At 33.7% G+C, this 18,412-nt stretch overlaps 2 protein-coding genes across 2 annotated transcripts in view; one reads left to right on the forward strand and one right to left on the reverse strand.

Moving 5' to 3' along the window:
• Smp_173620 (strawberry notch-related) overlaps positions 1–4,360 on the forward strand; it is a gene marked incomplete at its 5' end in the record, with an annotated part of 55,507 nt that extends 51,147 nt beyond the window's left edge. The window contains one exon of the mRNA XM_018794023.1: positions 4,272–4,360. Within this exon, the coding sequence (XP_018648477.1) occupies positions 4,272–4,343 (72 nt within the window). The 3' untranslated portion in view covers positions 4,344–4,360. The remainder of the gene's footprint in view (positions 1–4,271) is intronic.
• Positions 4,361–14,156: 9,796 nt separating this feature from the next.
• Smp_093980 (hypothetical protein) lies at positions 14,157–18,012 on the reverse strand. Its single transcript, XM_018794024.1, has 4 exons — positions 17,974–18,012; positions 17,576–17,883; positions 15,683–15,997; positions 14,157–14,346 (listed from the first exon to the last, which is right to left on the reverse strand). The coding sequence occupies exons 2-4, from the start codon at positions 17,861–17,863 to the stop codon at positions 14,197–14,199; spliced, it is 753 nt and encodes a 250-aa protein (XP_018648478.1). The 5' UTR covers positions 17,864–17,883; positions 17,974–18,012; the 3' UTR covers positions 14,157–14,196.
• Positions 18,013–18,412: the final 400 nt, after the last annotated feature.

Consider the following 18,412-nt stretch of genomic DNA (forward strand, 5'->3'; position numbering starts at 1 on the left):
ATATATATATATATACATATATATATATATATATATATATATATATATAGGTAACTGGTTTTGGTAGTTTCGTTTCATTCGGAGCTCTAGACCATCATTAAGAGAAGTGCTCTGTTAATTACCCTAGGTTAAATCATCAGATGTTATAATTTTCTAACTAAGCCAGATTAATCTGTTTGAAGACTTTAACAGTAAATTTGGATAAATTAATTCATAACTTTCGAATATAGTGGGATGTTATCATTAGCTTAAATTCCCATACAATTTGAGCAAATCACAATCAGTGATTACTAGAGAAACAAAGAAATAAGTACTGCATACATGAAAAACATTATTAATAACAGATAACGATTTAGATTTTTACTATAAATAATTGTCCGACGTGGTGTTAGGGCTTGTCTATCGTGATGAACCACTCGAGCTATACTATCTGGAACAATCGTTTATCAAGGTCCTACCATGCCAGACGGGTCGGTTGGAGAACGGTAAGACTAAAAGCAGTAACTTAAGGCCCGAGGTCAAAGTCGTACCGCACTCTGTAGAGGGGTGTGACAGCAGTAAGTTGTTTCCGTCGGTTTACCAATATTTGCAGCGATTCTTCCTTCTCAAAACTGAAGGAAGGGTTTAGAAAAACGTGACCCCTAAAATGCCACACCTCACCTTACCCCACAGATTTCCGTCTCCAGAGGTAAGGCATTTTGGAGTGCGGAGCTAGCTCATCAAAAACTTCCCATAAAAAGGCCGTGCGCGAGTGACTTCAGGCAGTTGTTCCCTGGGCTTTGTAGTCACTCTTCCAAGTCTCTAGGATCACCACTAACTCGACTTCTTCCTCAGGTCCTTCAAGAAGAAGTATCCTACCACGGTGTGGGCAGCCGAGAAGTGATAACCGCCCTCATACTACTATCAGCACCCGAGATCCTGTTGATAATAGGATCCTTCTCTGACCTCTTAATAATTCTTCTATCCTCACGGCTAACCCTTCTCATTTATCCTTATCACCACGCGACACCAGCGCTAGTAATTGGAGTTCACAAAATGTCATTCCTGGTCTCCTGAAACCACGCTCTAGACTACATGTTGTAGCTTTTAATGTTCGAACGTTGTGTTAAATAGGACAACAGACATCTTTAGCTAAGAACCTAAAATTTCGCTCCACCGATGCATGCTGTTTCTCCAGAACGCGCATACAGCATCCAAGTACGGTCACACGTTTGACGTGACCTTGTCAATATAAAACACCCAGACGATTTACTCTTCTACTTCCCATGCCCTCTCTGGTGCAAGTATAGCAATAAGTTCTGAAGCAGACCGGACTCCAATAGACAGTCTCTTTTGCTCTGTTCGAATAAACAGGACGTTAAGAACTCGATAAGGTAGGGAAACATAGCCTTGCCTTTTTGTTGTCTATATCTACTCTTCAGCTGATTGCAGCTCGAACAAAGTTAAAGTTGAATTTTGTAGGAAACGACCCAGACTCTTTTAAAAAGCTAAACTCTCTGTTGTAGTAATAGTTGGAGGTGACTTTAATGCTCAAGTCGGTAAATTAAACCAAACCGAAAGGTGCAGGTGGATCTTATGGTGTTGCAGCTCAGCGAACAGATAATAGTGACCGTCTGTTGCAACTATGCTCAGATAACCGCCTTTTTCCGGCAAACACCAACTTTAAACATAATCAGAAAAATCATTTGACGCGGCGATCTCCACAATCGAATAGATTACATTCCATTTATCCATCGTTGGGTGGGGCTGATTAGAAAACTGTCTTTTATTTTAGAGCACATATTTTGACTCGGATCATGCGCTAGTTCGAGCACGTATTTGTGTGTGTCTGATCGGACGTAGAAGAGCCCTTGGAGTCCAACTTAATGATGACAAAGTTAAGAATATATTTCAGGGACAACTAGAGAACGAGCTAGTCAACAACGAAAATGATATCCAACCCGTAGAAGCTTAGCACAATATCCAAAGAGCTATGGAAACAGCAGTGACATCTGGTTGTTTAAACCAAAAGGTTAGGAAAAATCAGTCGATTTCAGCGGCGCCTACAGAACTGATAGATGCTTTGGAACTTAGCCCGTATGACTCAGAACACGATGAGGAGCGTAGTGAACATAAATGTAGGTTGGTCAAAAGCCTATACAATGATCGTGAGCAGTTGTTGGTGGAGAAATCGGAAGAGATAGAAAAGGCAGTAGTTATAGGTAGCAGTAGACGACTGTTGAGACTTATCAAGGAGACGGATGTTAAAAATCCGGCTGTTAGTGAGACTTTCTCAGAAAGCGACCAGACTGTTGTCCATTTTCAATTCAGGAGATTTTACACATGGGCAGAACAACTTAGGGAACAGTTCAACTGGACTTCAGTTACCCACCATTTTCAAACTGATGCAAGTCCCCCAACACTTAGAGAGGTTGAAAAGGCTATAAGCAATCTAAAGCGAGGAAGAGCAGCCGGGCTTAGTGGGTCAACCCTTGAGATTTTTAAGAATGGTAGTCCAGTTTTAGCAGTTAGAGTAATTGAAATCTTAGCTGAATTCTGAGAACTGGATGTAATCCCATCTGACTGATCTCGATCTCTGATGGTTCCAGTTTATAAAGAAGGACTAAAATTCTCTTGTAACAATTACAGAGGAATCAGTTTAACTAATATAGTGTCCAAACTATTAGCCTAAATAATACTCTGACGTCTAACCAGAGCTCGTGAAGAGCAAATCCGAGGAAACTAGGCTAGTCCCAGACCTGAATATGGATGTGTATATTAAATATTCACTCTTTAGCAGACTCCAAAACACTGACATACTTTTCGACGTTCTATTGTAGTTGTATCCCTTGACCATAAGGCAGCGTTTGATTCCGTTTACCGTGGAGTTCTGTGGCAGCGTCTGTCATTACAAGTGGAGTCAGAACTTATGGCGAACTGTCATCGGAATTAGTTACTTCAAGTGGTATTCGTCAAGGTTGTCTTCCTTCTCCATTTTTACTTAACTTTGTCATAGACGTGCTTTTAGAGGTAATATTTTTATCGTCTGCCTTTTCAGAAGTTGATCTACCAGGAGATTCACTTGTTGACTTAGAATACGCAGATGATATAGTTCTGCGCAACAGTTCGTTACGTTCTACTTTAGAGATTTGAAACACGGCCATCAAGAGTAGAAGATATTCGTAGATCACTGGCATTGAATCATTGGTGTTTATGAAGCATTGGTCGTATATTTTGGGACCATGCAGTAAGCAATTCCTGGATTAAGAATAGAGTATCAGGATAGAAAACCGATTGATAAGGTAGTAAATCTTCGTCAACTGAGCTGGTTGGGATATGTGTTGCATATGTCCAATCACATCTAATCTCGACGCGCAATGTTTTCTGGTTCAGAAGCAGGCTGGAAGAAATCTATGTGCGGTCAAACCAAAACATGGTATCAGTCCATAAAGTCACTGACAATCGAACTTGACCATGTCAATAGGTATAGACTACCTAGTTGGAGTTTGCGTGATTATCGTAACTAATAGTTAGAGACTTCGAATGACATGGCTCTCAATCGTTTGGAATAGCGCATTTGCATCCATTCCTCGTCTCCTCCAAATTTTGAGCTTCTAAAATTCCCATAACATTTTTTGTTTTTATCACACTAATTTATGTTGTCTTCTAGAATCGTATCTTCTATGCATAATTTTTCCTATTATCACTGATGCTGTTATCAATCTAATATACTGGGATCTGGCCTGGCAATTTCATCTCGGTCTGTTAGTAGTGTATGGTAACGAACTGATTTACATTCGTGCATGTCCTACGTTGTGGCTCACTGACTAAAACAATAACTAAGGATAACTCAAACTGTACTATAATACTAAAGATCTTAGCTTATCGTAGAGGGAAATAGTTGTAGATAGACGCATGTCAAGTGAGTTATACTTTAAATCAAGATTGTGCACTTAAAATTAGCAAGCTCTTTGTGTCACCTAAAGGTCTTGGCTTCCATCACTTTGTGGTCGTAAATGTGCACTATTGGGGAGTCCCTTGTGAGAATGAAACAGTTGTTTAGTGCCTTCCTGTTTTCAATTTATCTAATTAAGATCAATCAGTGATGTAAGCAGTAATAACATAAATCAGTCTAAAGTGCAGTCATAGTACTATTAGTAATAGTTAAACCGTTTTTATGACAATCTACTTCACAGTTTGGCTATATTATTTATAATTCTTTTTTTTTATAGCACGATTTCATTTATTAATGTACCTATAGATGGTAATGCTGTGATTATTTTTAATTTCAGTTGAATTCACCTGTATCAAGGATACATTTTGCTGCACATTCATCAACTCCTGCACATACATATATACCTTGATTTAAATAACTAATTCACTGATCGAACCAAAGCATTCATTTGTTTGTTTTGTCAGAAGAAAGAAAATGTCTGTCTGTGTGTGTCAAATTCCTTCTCAACATTTCTGGAGGTCTATTTACTTTCATATTTATATATAAGAAATATATGCAACGGAGATGATCGATAGTGTTTTAACTCTGATTTGGTCTTCTCTGTCAGTTCATTCTATCGAGTGAATATTCATCTCATTGACTGTTATTTTCCTTCATCTTGACGTTGTTCAAGGAACACTCATGATATATATATATATATATATATATATATATATATATAGTCCTGTCTGTCTTATGCCTTTTCTGGTTTGGACTCCTGTTTCTTTTATTGTAAGAAAACCGATGAAAATTTTGAGATATCATTTTTCATCCTGGAATTCTTTTTTCATTTTCAGATCACATACATACCATAAGGATAAAGAATATAGAGATTTTATTTCAAATAAATCATTTTTTCGCTGTTCTGTGTATCTTGTTAAAGTTCCCTGTTATTTTGACATTTTTCATTCAACTAAAAAAAGTCAGATAAACTAAGAGACACTATAATGATAACGTTTTAAATTACATATTATGTGTTCTGACTTATTTTATTGGGGGCTTAGATTATAACTTGTTCAGTTCACTTAATTGCTCATGTGCTTAACTAATATAGCATTGTTAAATTGAATCTGACATACATAAGTGTTGCATGAATAATATTGTGTTGTCATTTGAACTGATTAGATTTTAATTTAAACAAATTATGACTTATAAACACAATGAATTGTTCAAGTGTACAAACATCCATTCTGGAAATCGAATACTTCTATTCAAAGCATTGTTTGGGCTTTTATTATAATATAAAAGAATTGTAGATTCTTGTGTCTCAACTCTGGTTAGACCAGTTAAAGTAACATTGATCGAATGCACATTCTTGACTGTATCAAAATATAATTATCTTACAAAGAAAGTCGAATTATCATCCAGTAACTGTCTTGGACTGTTCCATAATCAATGGTCCAGTTAAAGGAAGTAACGATTGTAAATATCACTGAAGTATATTTTTTAATAATCTTCGGTTAAGCTCAAAGGTTGTTAAGACAAGTATGGAAGCTTTTTATTTCTGAGAATAGATTACTGTGTACTTCTGGAATTCTATAAATTTGTACTTATCATTTGGAATTGGATGAAAATTACAAATTCATAATTGCTTATTCTTATCGATTCTTACAGCTTAACAGCTAGATGTTTTCTTTACAATTGGCTCTTTTTCGTACTGTCTGCTACAGTTTGTTGGTAATGGACGACTCTAAATAAATCCCATTAAGACTAATAACTATACGGAAAGTCATTAATATGCTTCAAGACTCAAAATGCCCTGGTATGGTTGAGAGTGGGGAGGACCCGCCCTCTCTCTCTCGAAATGCTCATATGGCCACGCGTATATAGCCTGTGCCAGGGAGTTCCTACTCACTGCCTTCTCTCACCGCAGTGTTGTTTTACGAAATTGAGAGGACGAAATGCGAATGTCCGGCGATTTAACCGGGTTGGTGGACACGGCGAGTCCACCGAGGGGAGTTGGAAAAACTTGATTCTAAATAAATGGTGCACATAGGCTCCAGTACTCTGAAGAAACAAATGGCGTATGAACCAATCGCTGGTCACCGGCTACCATGGGACTGCAACTCCTTACGATGCTCCACTGCCTTGTGGATCAGACTTTTAGGTCAAAGGCTCGGGGTGTGGCCCCTTAAGCAAACCACCTGCTTCGGTCTGGGATTCTGAGCAGTATTATAGCCCTCACAACTAAATGAATTGACAATTTTTCGTGTGGCGCATATACACTGGTGCCTCCTTGTATCAATATTTGTGTTCAAATACCTGAACTCAGTAGATAATGCTGTCAGAGTGCGAAACAAAGTGTGCTTTGTTTGCATCCCTGTGCATACAATCATGCTCCAATGCAGGTACATTCAGCTAACTAGGATGAAAATCGCATCTTAAATTCGACTGCCAGCTATACTCAATCAATGTTATCAAAATAGCTTTTTTTTATTTTGTGTTGTTGAAATCAACCCAAAGATTAGTTACCTTGCTCAGATTATCATGAGCTACATTTGTCGGATAAATAACAATACAGGTCATTCTTTTCATCTTGCTTTTTAAGATAATTATTTGTCTTTTTATCACTTAATGATGTGTATTTAATAATGGTAATAATAATATTCGCTTTATGTAGTAACGCATATTTAATGACTACAGTAAGAAATTTTCAGCACATGTGCAATATTCAAAATTTACATTTAACTTACCTGTATGCAAAGGTATGTATAATAAAACTATTTTTAACAATGGTTACCCGTCATTCATCTTCGTCAGTTAGCTTTTTCGCTCAATTCTGCAAGTACAGCATTTTGTTCCAAATGACATTTCTGATGAATGAATCTCAAACGCCTTTTTCGCTAAACAATAGTGAATATATGTATCAAACGCATTGATGTTTTTAATATTAAGCATTGCAAAATGTCAACTTTTTATATAAGCGCATGAGTACACTATCCAATGTACAAACATAAACACAATTACAAACAAATCGAAAACAGGAAGATGCATTTCAGTGCTTGTGCTGTTAGTTTAAAGGTCGTTACAGCACTGGATGATCTCAAGCTTGGATGAGTTGGATAAGTATATCGAAGTCAGGCAATACGCACATATGCCAATTAGAGACTGACCAGTCGCAGTCTTAAAAATACCAATGGGAAGATCCAAACAAACAATACTAAGTAAATTTGAATTTCTGACGTTTCTTGACGTGGAGTAAGCCACTTCTTCAGAAGATTTATTTTTATTTTCTGAAGAAATAACTTGCTCTAATCTACGTAACTTCGGAAATTTAATTTTCTACTCATTGAAACCTTACAAATTGATCATTTATATTATTAGGTTAACCTTTTTTGATAATTTTTCATCAGGTAGCGATTATTTCCTCCATTAGGCTTCCCAGGGAGTGCCCTTTCTTTAGATCGTTCAGTTAACATTTTAGCGGCCCACATACCAACTTCAGTTATATCTGTATATTGCGTGATTATCATCCGTTACCATTAGTAATATCTGTTTCAATCCTTAAAATATTGATGGTAAACTTGCATAACTGTTTGGAATATATAACATTGTAATTTTAGTTTTGTATAAGTTTACCCTCATTATTTGCGTTAATGAACTGAAAAGACTCACATACTAGAATTGTTTTGAGGATAGGCTCTGACTAATTTTTAATGCTATAACCTGAAATATCGACGTAACCGTAATCTGTACCTGCTTAACTGAAAAATGAATAGCTATTTGGATTTATAGGATTGCAAACTGCGATACAGGTTTTATAGTTTGCAAGATAAGGCATTACGTACGCTTAACATGTACGCTTCCGAAGTAAAGTAGTTAAGAAAATAAAATGTCTTGTTGCTCAATAACAATCAACTTCACAACAAAATCTAGTATTTTTGTTTAGTTAATGTGCCGTAAAAAAAGTACAACACCGTACAGTGTTTTTGACCTATAACCGTAAGTCCAAGTCACATGAGTAGTAAATATTAAAAATTGTTGCCTTCGGTATGGGCACGGAAATCTCACTCCACTTTATTTTAGTCGAATAAGATTTTCCTAATAAAATATATTTAGCCTAACATGGTATTAACTAGGAGAAATACGGTTACCTTAGTAAGTGTAGAAAGATTTGGATTTCTCATATTATGTCTCACGTTTTAACCAATTTATCAAATACATCTTGAATCTAAAAACTAGCCTACTGTTTCCCTCATAAGGATGACGCTTCTTGACTAGTTTAGGAATTTTAGAGAAAGTCTATTGGGTTCATATGAATGAATACGAAATGAAGTATTTATTTCCAGTAGCTATAGTTGACCAAGTAGTTTAAAAGTTGTGTAATAATTTGTCAGAAAGTTCATTTGAATAGATTTAAGGTATTTTAGGCTGGCCACTTCACTTACTTTTTTGATGCAGTGTGCTTGATAAGAGTTGTGTAGTATTTATTTCGTGACAGAACTTTTGCAATATCAAGAACATCAACATAGATAGTTTTTGTGGTCTACTTGCTCCAAGTTTTTAATTACAGACTTGGGTAACGAATAATTCTATGAACTTGTAGTTGTTTAACCCTATAGGATACTGCTTAATATTAAAATTCATAATAATAAATTCTGACAATGATTAGGTTGATACGAAAGAAAAAGTAATATTTAGAAAATATACGTATGTTATTTGAAATGACGTAAATAATAAATTGCTTTAATCGATCATTTGTCACCAAAATATTATTAGTTAGAAGCATTAGATACGATTCATATTGAATAATCAAATACGCTATGGATTCATTATAGCTACAAGAACCAGAATTCAGGACCCATAAATGTTTTTAGTGGGTAGATTGAAATATCATCTTTGAAAAGAGGTGAGTCAAGCAGCGTAGCAACTGGTGATTCTACCTCATTTACAACTAGAAAGTAGGATACACATGCAGAGTGAATGATTCCTGATTAATAGAGATTTTTTAAACTTAATCTACTGTTTTGTAGACAGTTTTACAATAACGAAGTGAATGACTGATGGACAAAGTTTGTGTTCAAACATGAATAACGTAAGAGACTAGTAATATATGGTTTTTCCAAATTAAAAGCATTAAGTAACGGTATGAAGGATGTTTTTTTAAAGTTTAGTTATGACAGCGTTCATATTCTGAAAATCCATGTAACTTCACTAATGAACTGAGGTATAATCGTTATTCTAAAGAGTTTTATTGTAGTACCAGAGAATATTAAATCTCCTATGTTCTCCCGCTTCATCCTTTTCTTCCAAAAAGAACTGAGGCCTTGTTTCTCGCATCTGGATCTGTTCAAATGAACGTAAAGTGATAATTGCGAAAATGGAAAAAAGAAACAAACTTTATATAATATAGAAAGGACTATACATTAATGTCTCTCTTTATTTCCGATTTTTACTACATGTTCATTTGAACTTCTATTTAGTTGAGGTTTATCAGTTATTCATGCATAGAAATGAGTTTAAAAATGTATGCATGACCAAATTGTTCAAAATGTATTGCTCAAATAAATCACACTTTTCAAGTCAACTCCTAATTGTTCTATCAAAATTTATAAAAAGGACTAACTGTTTGTGAAAAATTACTGTCATATTACAAGGCAATTTTAGATGAAGCTAGAAGCAGTATTTTCTACGTGAACTTCCTTGGAGAATTAATTCAGTATCCAGGACGAAATATATAATTCGTACATTGGCAAGTATACAGAATAGATGCCTAGTTGTCTAATATTGATTTGAACATAAGTTTGGTCATCTGGGAGCAGGTAACCTATTTGAAGATTGGACTTACGTTTTAAAATAGTAATAACTTAAAACCCAGATATATTGTAGGCAAAGATAGATAGTAGATGGTAGTGTAATTTAAGACGCGCGTTTCATCTTATTTGGGACTTGTCAGCTGGATGTACCTGCATCCCAAATTTGGTGTTCACTCTTTGACTCGAACTCAATACCGTCTGCTTCAAACGCAATCGCGTTTTCGATTTAGCTACTAAGTCCTGATGGTCATTTGTTTGTACAATGGTGTGAAGTTTAATGAGCACAGTATCCACATGTGCCAACAAGAGACTGATCAATCGCAGTCCTAAACATCAATGGGAAGATTCGTGTACACAATATCAACTGATTTCAGATATATTTTGCTGACAACATCACACTACTTAGCACTTGGTAAGTAGTTCAGTAACAAATTAATAAAGTTATAAATCATTGAATACATAGCTTTAGTATGTTGTAAAATGTTTATTTGTGATAAATTGCACAGAAATATCTATTTTATGAATCATCTTAAAATATATTATGCTTATACTCGGATATCAATTGTTTTTTCGTGCTACATGTTCGATACCAGTTCCTTTCATCGTACTTGTACTTATTATTGGACTTGTTAGTCACTTGGACATCATTGGCTCAATGATACTAAAAGCATTTTTTCATCTACTCTGAATTTCAGACAATCTAAATGATTTAGTAAAGGGTGGAGATGAGAAAATGGCGTGTTGTCAGGTTATGCATATGAATTTATTTGAACTGAAATTCTGACACTATGAGCATAAGGTGACTGTATAAGGTTAATGTTGTTTATACTCTATCTTCTGTTTATGAAATCATTTTCACGTTGATTTATCGTTTTCCAGTTCACTATAATAATGACTCAGCATTATTTATATAGTACTGTGAACTGTTGGTATATTCCCTATAGTTTATGTTGTTTAACCCTTTGTAATGCAATCTTTTAGGATAGGTAGTTTTCATAATGTCATTTATTTCTAATAACGTAATTTTAGGTCGTAAATTTACGACTGTTCCTAGACTAGTTCACTGTTGGTGATTGTGAGTTTATATGTTTCTGTTGTAAGCAACTAGTTTTTTTCATTTGTGTTCGCATAATTAATGTAGGTAATAATAACTTAATTATTTACATGGATTTTCGCTAGGTTGAATAATTTTCTGACAAACTTTGTATACGATACATAGTAAGACAAACTGAATATGATTTTCTTAAAAACATAAATGTATTTCCATTCTATTTAAACCTAAAACTTTCAACTTTACTTAGCTTTTCGAAAGAACGTCGGATCCCACTGGTCATGGGAAACGCTAAGATGTGAACTGACCTTAATCACTTACAATTCATGTAAATTGGTTTTTCGGATCTTACCATTGATGTTCAGGGCTGCATTTGATGCAAGGATGCAGGTACATTCAGCTGGTGAGTCTCAAATAGGACGAAAAGCGAGTCTTGGATTTCATTATTAACCACCATCCATCTCTGCTTAAAAATCATTCATTTGCATAATAAACAAGTATAGGCTTATGTACATGATTTTTCATACGAATATTTGTATGCTATCCAGCATTCTTTTTCTAATTCCCTAAACTAATATTTTTTCAGAAAGGGGGTTTCGTTGAGTTCTAGTGAGAAGCAGTGACCAGAGGTGTTCAACCATGTCTGTTAAGAGGCAGTAACTCAGTGAAGATAACGGTGTACAGTGGTGCAATTTTGTGTATTGGTTGAAGTTGGACATTAACACCGTTGGACACCGGCTCAATAGTCTAGAGGCTAGGCGTTCACGAGCGATACCGAGTACTGATGAGGAGTTCCATACTAGGAGGAAACGACCATCCAGTGCTTCCATGTTTCCCGTGGTGGTCTAGCTGTAACTGACTCTTTTTTTCAATTTAACAGAACATGTGCATTATCCATTTAACGAAGAGATATAAACACAGAAAATCAGCAAAAAATATGGTTGCTTGAGTAAATAAAGATATTGTAAACATTGAAAATTTTTTTATGAGTTTATAGGTATCAATGTTTTAAAATATTCAAAGACCGGAAAAACAAACTAAAGTGACCTTGGTCAATGAATCATATAGTGGTTTGATGACCAAATATTCCAGTGATCAAAACTATTATATTATTATAATGAACTAAAATTTAGATATAGTTTGTTGTTTTGTGATTTTTATTTTCATTCTTGATTTCTAATTCGGTATCATATGAGTAAATGGTAACTGGTAGTTCGATATATGGAAATTTATTTTGATCTCAGTCATCTTATCGATTTGTCGGCTACTTATGATACCAACACGTATTCGTCTAATTGTTAACGTATAATCTGTATTTACTTAGAAGAACTACGCTTTGAAAAATTTCATGTTATCCCGTTTTTTTTTTATTTGTAGATTGAAAATAGTGGTCTGTATTTTACAAATAACAATTAGTTATTATTATTACCAATACTATTATTATAAGTTGATTCGCAGTTTACGTTTTATTCTTTAAATAATTTCAATCAAAAAGCCATGAGTAAAACAGTTTCACTAATACATGTTTTTGTATTTTATTAAATAAAAACTGTGATGTTTATATGTACCAATGTTTGCATTGTATTGATGACTGTTTTCATTTTGAATTCCAAATACAGTACATTCGTTCGGGCTCATCTAATACTTTTTGATTAAATTGAGTTATTGCTGGGATTAATAGTTTATACTATAATTCAAATACTCTTAAACACCACATTGGCGTCGCGATGGAGCCTGTGATGGAACGGTTGAATATAAATCCAGGTTTTAATGCTTTCGAGGATTACATGGAGAGGTTTGAAATCTGGGCTATGATAAAGGAAGATGATGAAGATTTTAATATTGTTGCCCATTTCCTTATGTTCATCGGAAAAGAAGCATGCAGCTTAATAAGGACTTAAGCATTTCCAGACAAGCCGATTTCACTCCCTTATAACAACTCTCAAGGAACTACTGTTGGACCGTGTGAAGCATACAAATTTTGAATGCGGTAAAGGAGGAAAATTCGATGGAATGACTCGCCAGAACATCAGAGATTCCACTACTTTTTTACGTTGTCGCATTCTAATACGCAATCAAGGTTATTCAGATAACGATTCATTGAGTTGTGTAACAGTTCACAAAGGTGAGCACAAATTTGGTAAATGCTTGTTCTGTGGCAAGTTTCACCCATGTAATTTATGTTTATTTGTAATTCTAAATGCTTTGAATGTTATAAAACTGGACACATTCAGTCAGTTTGTAATACCATGGTTCATTTCGCCGAAATGAATGCTAAAATTTGTGGTTGTGATCCAACTAAGTTGGATGTTTCTACTGACCATTTATGTTTATGCAAGGCTTCAAGAAGCGGTATAACGTCACATAGCAGTCCCGAGTTTAATGAAACCCAGAATCATTGTGAGACGAAAGTTTCCAATCAAATAGCTTATCAAATTTCTCGTGTTATTGTACCAGATATGGTTTGTCATAATAATTCACATATTTCTGATGAAATCACTCACAACTCAGAATAAAATGTTAAATGAGTCAAATTATGATCAAAAACCGGATCCAGTTTTGGTAGATGCTGATTTTTCTAATGATCCATTATTCTCTAATGAATCTCTTAATAAATTTGAGGGAAATATTTCATAAGAATCAAATACTGATGTCATATCATATGTCATTTATCCTCATAATGTATTTGCTTCTTCTGGGAAACTGGCTCAACGCAAAGCACGAGAACTAAGTGAGCTTGATTTTCACTACAATTCGGATAACTTCATATCAACTGTTGTTTATACTTATCATGAAGTCACTTCTAATGAATACTCTAGTCAATATGTGAAATATGTTTTAAATGAAGGATGGTATTGGAAAATCTGTGGTTCAAACTCTAGATATCAGTGGTTTCAGTGCACAACCGACATGGTGACTGTATAAAATTCCAGGACCCAGGTTAGTTTGTTCCAATTTCGGTTTTTAATTCTAACACTAACGAGTGCATTCTAGATAATACAGAGTCTATATCCAATACACTTGGAACAGACGTAAGATGAACTGAAGAAGAAGACGTACAATCAATTACAAATACTTACACTCCCAATTAAGCTGTGGCGGATTTGGTGTTTATATGAACCAATGATTTCTTTGTATTGATGACTGTTTTAACTTTGAATTCCAAATACAGTACATTCGTTTGGGCTCATCTATTACTTCTTGATTAAATTAAGTTATTGCTGGGATTACTAGTTTATACTATTATTCAAACACCACAAAATCACAACAGAAATGATCACATTTAAATTGATTAGTAAAGCTAAATGAAACATATATTATTGTATACAGTGTAAATGTTTTAAATAAAAAGCAGAACAACTGCATTTACAAATATAAGCCAAAGATAGGAAAAAATTTGTTCTTTATTACTTCTATCAATCAGTATTAATTATTCTATAAAGACATTGTTGTTTAGCAAATGATTTGTCCATACCAAGTTGTTCCCAGTTACATGGGTTTATTTCAGTTTGTTTATCACCGCAGATAATTTGAGTATACTTTAAAGATGCCATGAATTTTGCTTGCTAGAATACAAGTAAAAAAAGTGAATAATTACGATTAGATTGAGAACAATAAACAACATACGTTACAAAGAATAAGTAATGAAATAAATTTTATCATAAATGATATTAATCATATTGAATTTTTAATAAAAATGAGAGTCTATTGATTAAAGTGTTAGATCTTCATCAATTACATTACAGGCTTTGATAGTGAGTTTGTATTACTAGTTCTCACACAAACAATGCTGGTGAAATTTAAATTAATAAACTTACCTAAGTGGTAAATAATTCAAATTAACACTAATAGCCTCTCAGGAAGTTATTAGTTTTCGGGAGATCTTTGTGCAAACAGTCAAGGATAAGAAGTGTTTTTACGCCCTATTAAAAACAATGACCAAATGTCCATGAATACATCAGGTAAAGTTTATGAAAAATGATCTAGTTATAAGTCATGGGAAGCGCATGAGTAGAGATAACTGTTTTGGCTATTAAATCCTCCTTATACGTTAGTTGAAAACAATAGCAACAAGGCATACCAAAGTATTTCGAAAAATTTACTAATTATGGATTAGTGATATCAAGAATATAGGTTATATAATTACTGTTAATGAAAATAGTGTTATTAATATCAATGTAATGCTAATTTTGGTATTCATAATTGAAAATAATGAAGATAAAACGATGAGACAAATATATAATTCAAGGTTAAAGTGTGGAACCTAGAGATTTGAAACTAGTGGTTTTTTTAAATGATTCCGCTGTCATTGGCTCTCTAATCGCTATATGAACGTGTCTTGTTAGTATTTCCCATCAATTTATTGTGATTGATTACTTCACGTCACCTATCTTCAGAGATAGTTGGAAAGTTTTTTCAGTATGGGGATTAATGGAGATTGTTGAACGTTATTAGGATCACGAACCGATGTAAGTTGAACAACCAATGAGAATCAAGAAACACATTCAAGATCAGTATTGATTTCAAGTACTTAGTCACAAAGCATTCGATATTTCAGAGCGTAAAACGTTCGTAGTGGTCTGTATCAATCGTTACGACAGCATTATTCTACCACTTTTAACCAATCATATTTTGATATATGGCTAATTTGTCCACTTCTTCATTTCATAATAAAGGTTATTTTGAAGTAATTCTTACCGCTTCATGAATTTAACTGTTAAAATTCTGTTGAGAAATTCAGAACCATTCTACTTTTCTTAGTTAAATATAATTTCTTTTGTAAGTTATGTATACAACAACTATGTCATAATAAAATAGATTTTTATATTGAGTGTCCATTCATAAAATAAAAAGGCAGTAGTGAGATCTTGAATAACAAAAATATCAACCATAAATACTTACTTCTGGTGAAGAAGTTTCCCAAACAAAATGATATGCATCAGTTTGAGAAGAAATTAAAAAATATTTCGTAGTTTCTTTAATTAATTCTTGATTAATTTCTACATTGTCAGCTCCTCTTAAAATAGAAATGTATCCAGTAGGACTAGAGAAAGATTTTTGAATGCCTATTGGTTTAGCCCATGTATAACAATTAATTGCAAAATCTAATATATCTGCTATTAACCCGGGTGCATACATATCTTTTAAAATATTAACAGGTAGAACAAGATTAGCACCAACAATCTCATCACTTTTACTGTTATTTCTCAAGGCAATCTGAAAGAAAGGAAAAGTTCTATTTTTAAAAGAAGGAATATTCTGAAGAACTACTTGTAGCACATAACTTTCATGAAAGATTATTTAACAAATGATGATTGTAGATAATCATAGATTCAGTTATTCATATATAATGTAAAACAATTAGTTTGAATGGATATGGAGTAGTGGGCTTGATTATTTTGACCAAATTTTGTACATGCATTTATTAACTTTTTTTCGGTATTAACTTTCTATTCATTTTGATGTTGAATTTATCATTCGATACTGATCTGAAACCCATGGTTATTTCCTCTTACTGTGGTGTGTGCTACTAATGTCTACAGATATAATTAGTGTGCATCACCAATAAAAATTGGAATGCTTGGCGACGAAATGTTGTGAAAATAGAAGAGAAGAGAACGAGAACAGAGAGTGATTTGTATGGAAATGAAGGGACAATGAAGTTTGAAATAGATAATGGAAATTTTGCAAATAAAGTTTTTACTGTATAGTTCTCAGATTTTACCAAGATATTCTGTAATGTTGTATTAAGATACATTTGGTTGTCCCCATCGACGTTCTCGTTCACTGAATTAGTATTGTTGCTTTTTGATGGTGACATAGTCAAGTGGATAAATTATCCGCATGTCGCATTTATATCAAATGGTTCAATATGGGTTTGTTTCGATAAGATAGTGGTTGGAGGTGGTCAATAGGAAACTCTGGACCCGGATTTCGTGCTACTTGGCACTCGTCAGCAAGGTGTACCTGTAATCTTGAGGGAACTGGTGCTCTCTGACGGATTCGATTCCGCGTCACTCAGCTTCACAGTCAGAGATATTACCACTGAGCTATCCGGTCAGCGATCGACCACCTGTTGGACAGATGTTTCATTTTATAATTTCTTAAGGTCATTTTTTAAATTCTTAAAGAAAATTTGGAACTAATTGTTATCATTTTTAGTCTGAAAAATTTGTTTTTGAGATGACTTTAATCTTCAACTAATCAAACTTATGACACATAATTTGAATTGCTTACAGGTATCTGATTAACATTGATTGTTAAATGCCTAACTAAGTGAAATGAGTACTTTCCTTGTCAGTTATCACACTGTCTAGTAACGATTGATATCAACTAGTGGAATTACTTTCATTGTAAAATATATGAAGACAAATTGTGAACGAACTTGTTAACTTTGGATTACTGAATTATCTTAGAATGATGACTGATTAATTTTAGTCAATCAGCTTATGAATTTCATTATTGTAAAGGTATGGAAATTATCAACAAAACATGTTATCATTTCATGAATTCCGTCTAGTAAGTAATTCGTCTACACTTCCAACCATATCAGTTGTCAGAAACAAAGAGTAAATATAATGTTATTATTCTGTAGTGAATTATTCATATACTCAGTTCAATCGGCTGGGAGTTACGAAATTGTTAGAAGAAATTATCATTTCAGTGACCTCAATCAATTTCAAAATGTTTGTGAATTCAGTAAGAATGTTAAAACAATACTGATATTGAAATTAAAAAAAGCAATAAAACTTAACGATATAGTTAAAATTTATTTGACTAAATTCGTATACTTACAGGAGACATATACTGATTAGCTTCTTTCCAAGCAAAATATATATGAGTGTATAAAGAGTCTGATGATATTGAAAAGTTTCTGACTTTCATTTCTTTGGTTTGTGTTTGATTCGATAGATAGTCAACTAGACGTAATAATGGTACACTTGTTAATGTTTTAATAGTAAAATCTTTCGGCTGAATTTCACTGACGATTGATGTATCACTTAATGGTTGGTATGCAGCGTTGATTGAAATTAATAGTACTGATATGATGGAAGCAACGGCATTGTTTATTTTATAAGGCATACTAACTATCTGTGATTACTCTAAAAGTTTCAGAATATTAAGTTTGTAAATGTTAGCTTATTTACAATGAAAATTATAATCATTAAAGAGTAATTTTGTGATCAACTCACCTTTGAACAGAAGAATATCTGATAGTATCGACGATACACAATGTTTTCTTTGTTTTCCTATCAGTTTGCTTGATATTATATGTTCATATGCACATAAGTTAACATTTTTGTCCCAATCAGCATTGATTCACATTTGGAATTGGATAAAAAGAACAAAGATAACCTTTTATACTACATTGGCTAATATATTTTAGCGTGTTTCGCATTTCTTCTGTCTGTGAATGGGCTGTAACATTCAAATTTTTGTTTTATGCTTTAGGTTTAAACCACAATCAAATTTTCATGGTTAATAGAAGTAGTGTTTTGGAAAACTTTGCACATTTCAAAGGCAAACTTTGTTATTAACTGGCGTGCACTGGGTGTAAATGTTTAAAGAAGTTTAAGCTAAATTCATGTAACTAACCGTTATGCTTCACTTCATAAAGGTTGGTCCCCCGAA

Source organism: Schistosoma mansoni, chromosome 1 (genome assembly GCF_000237925.1).
Source record: "Schistosoma mansoni strain Puerto Rico chromosome 1, complete genome".
Taxonomy (NCBI): Eukaryota; Metazoa; Platyhelminthes; class Trematoda; order Strigeidida; family Schistosomatidae; genus Schistosoma; species Schistosoma mansoni.

Excerpts from the sequence above, each read along its gene's own strand:
- Smp_093980 (XM_018794024.1), bottom strand. The coding sequence starts at position 17,863 with ATGCCTTATAAAATAAACAATGCCGTTGCTTCCATCATATCAGTACTA. Across the intron at positions 15,998-17,575 it reads CTAATCAGTATATGTCTCCT|ATTGCCTTGAGAAATAACAG; the intron begins GTAAGTATACGA and ends CCTTTCTTTCAG. Across the intron at positions 14,347-15,682 it reads GGGAAACTTCTTCACCAGAA|CAAGCAAAATTCATGGCATC; the intron begins GTAAGTATTTAT and ends CTTGTATTCTAG.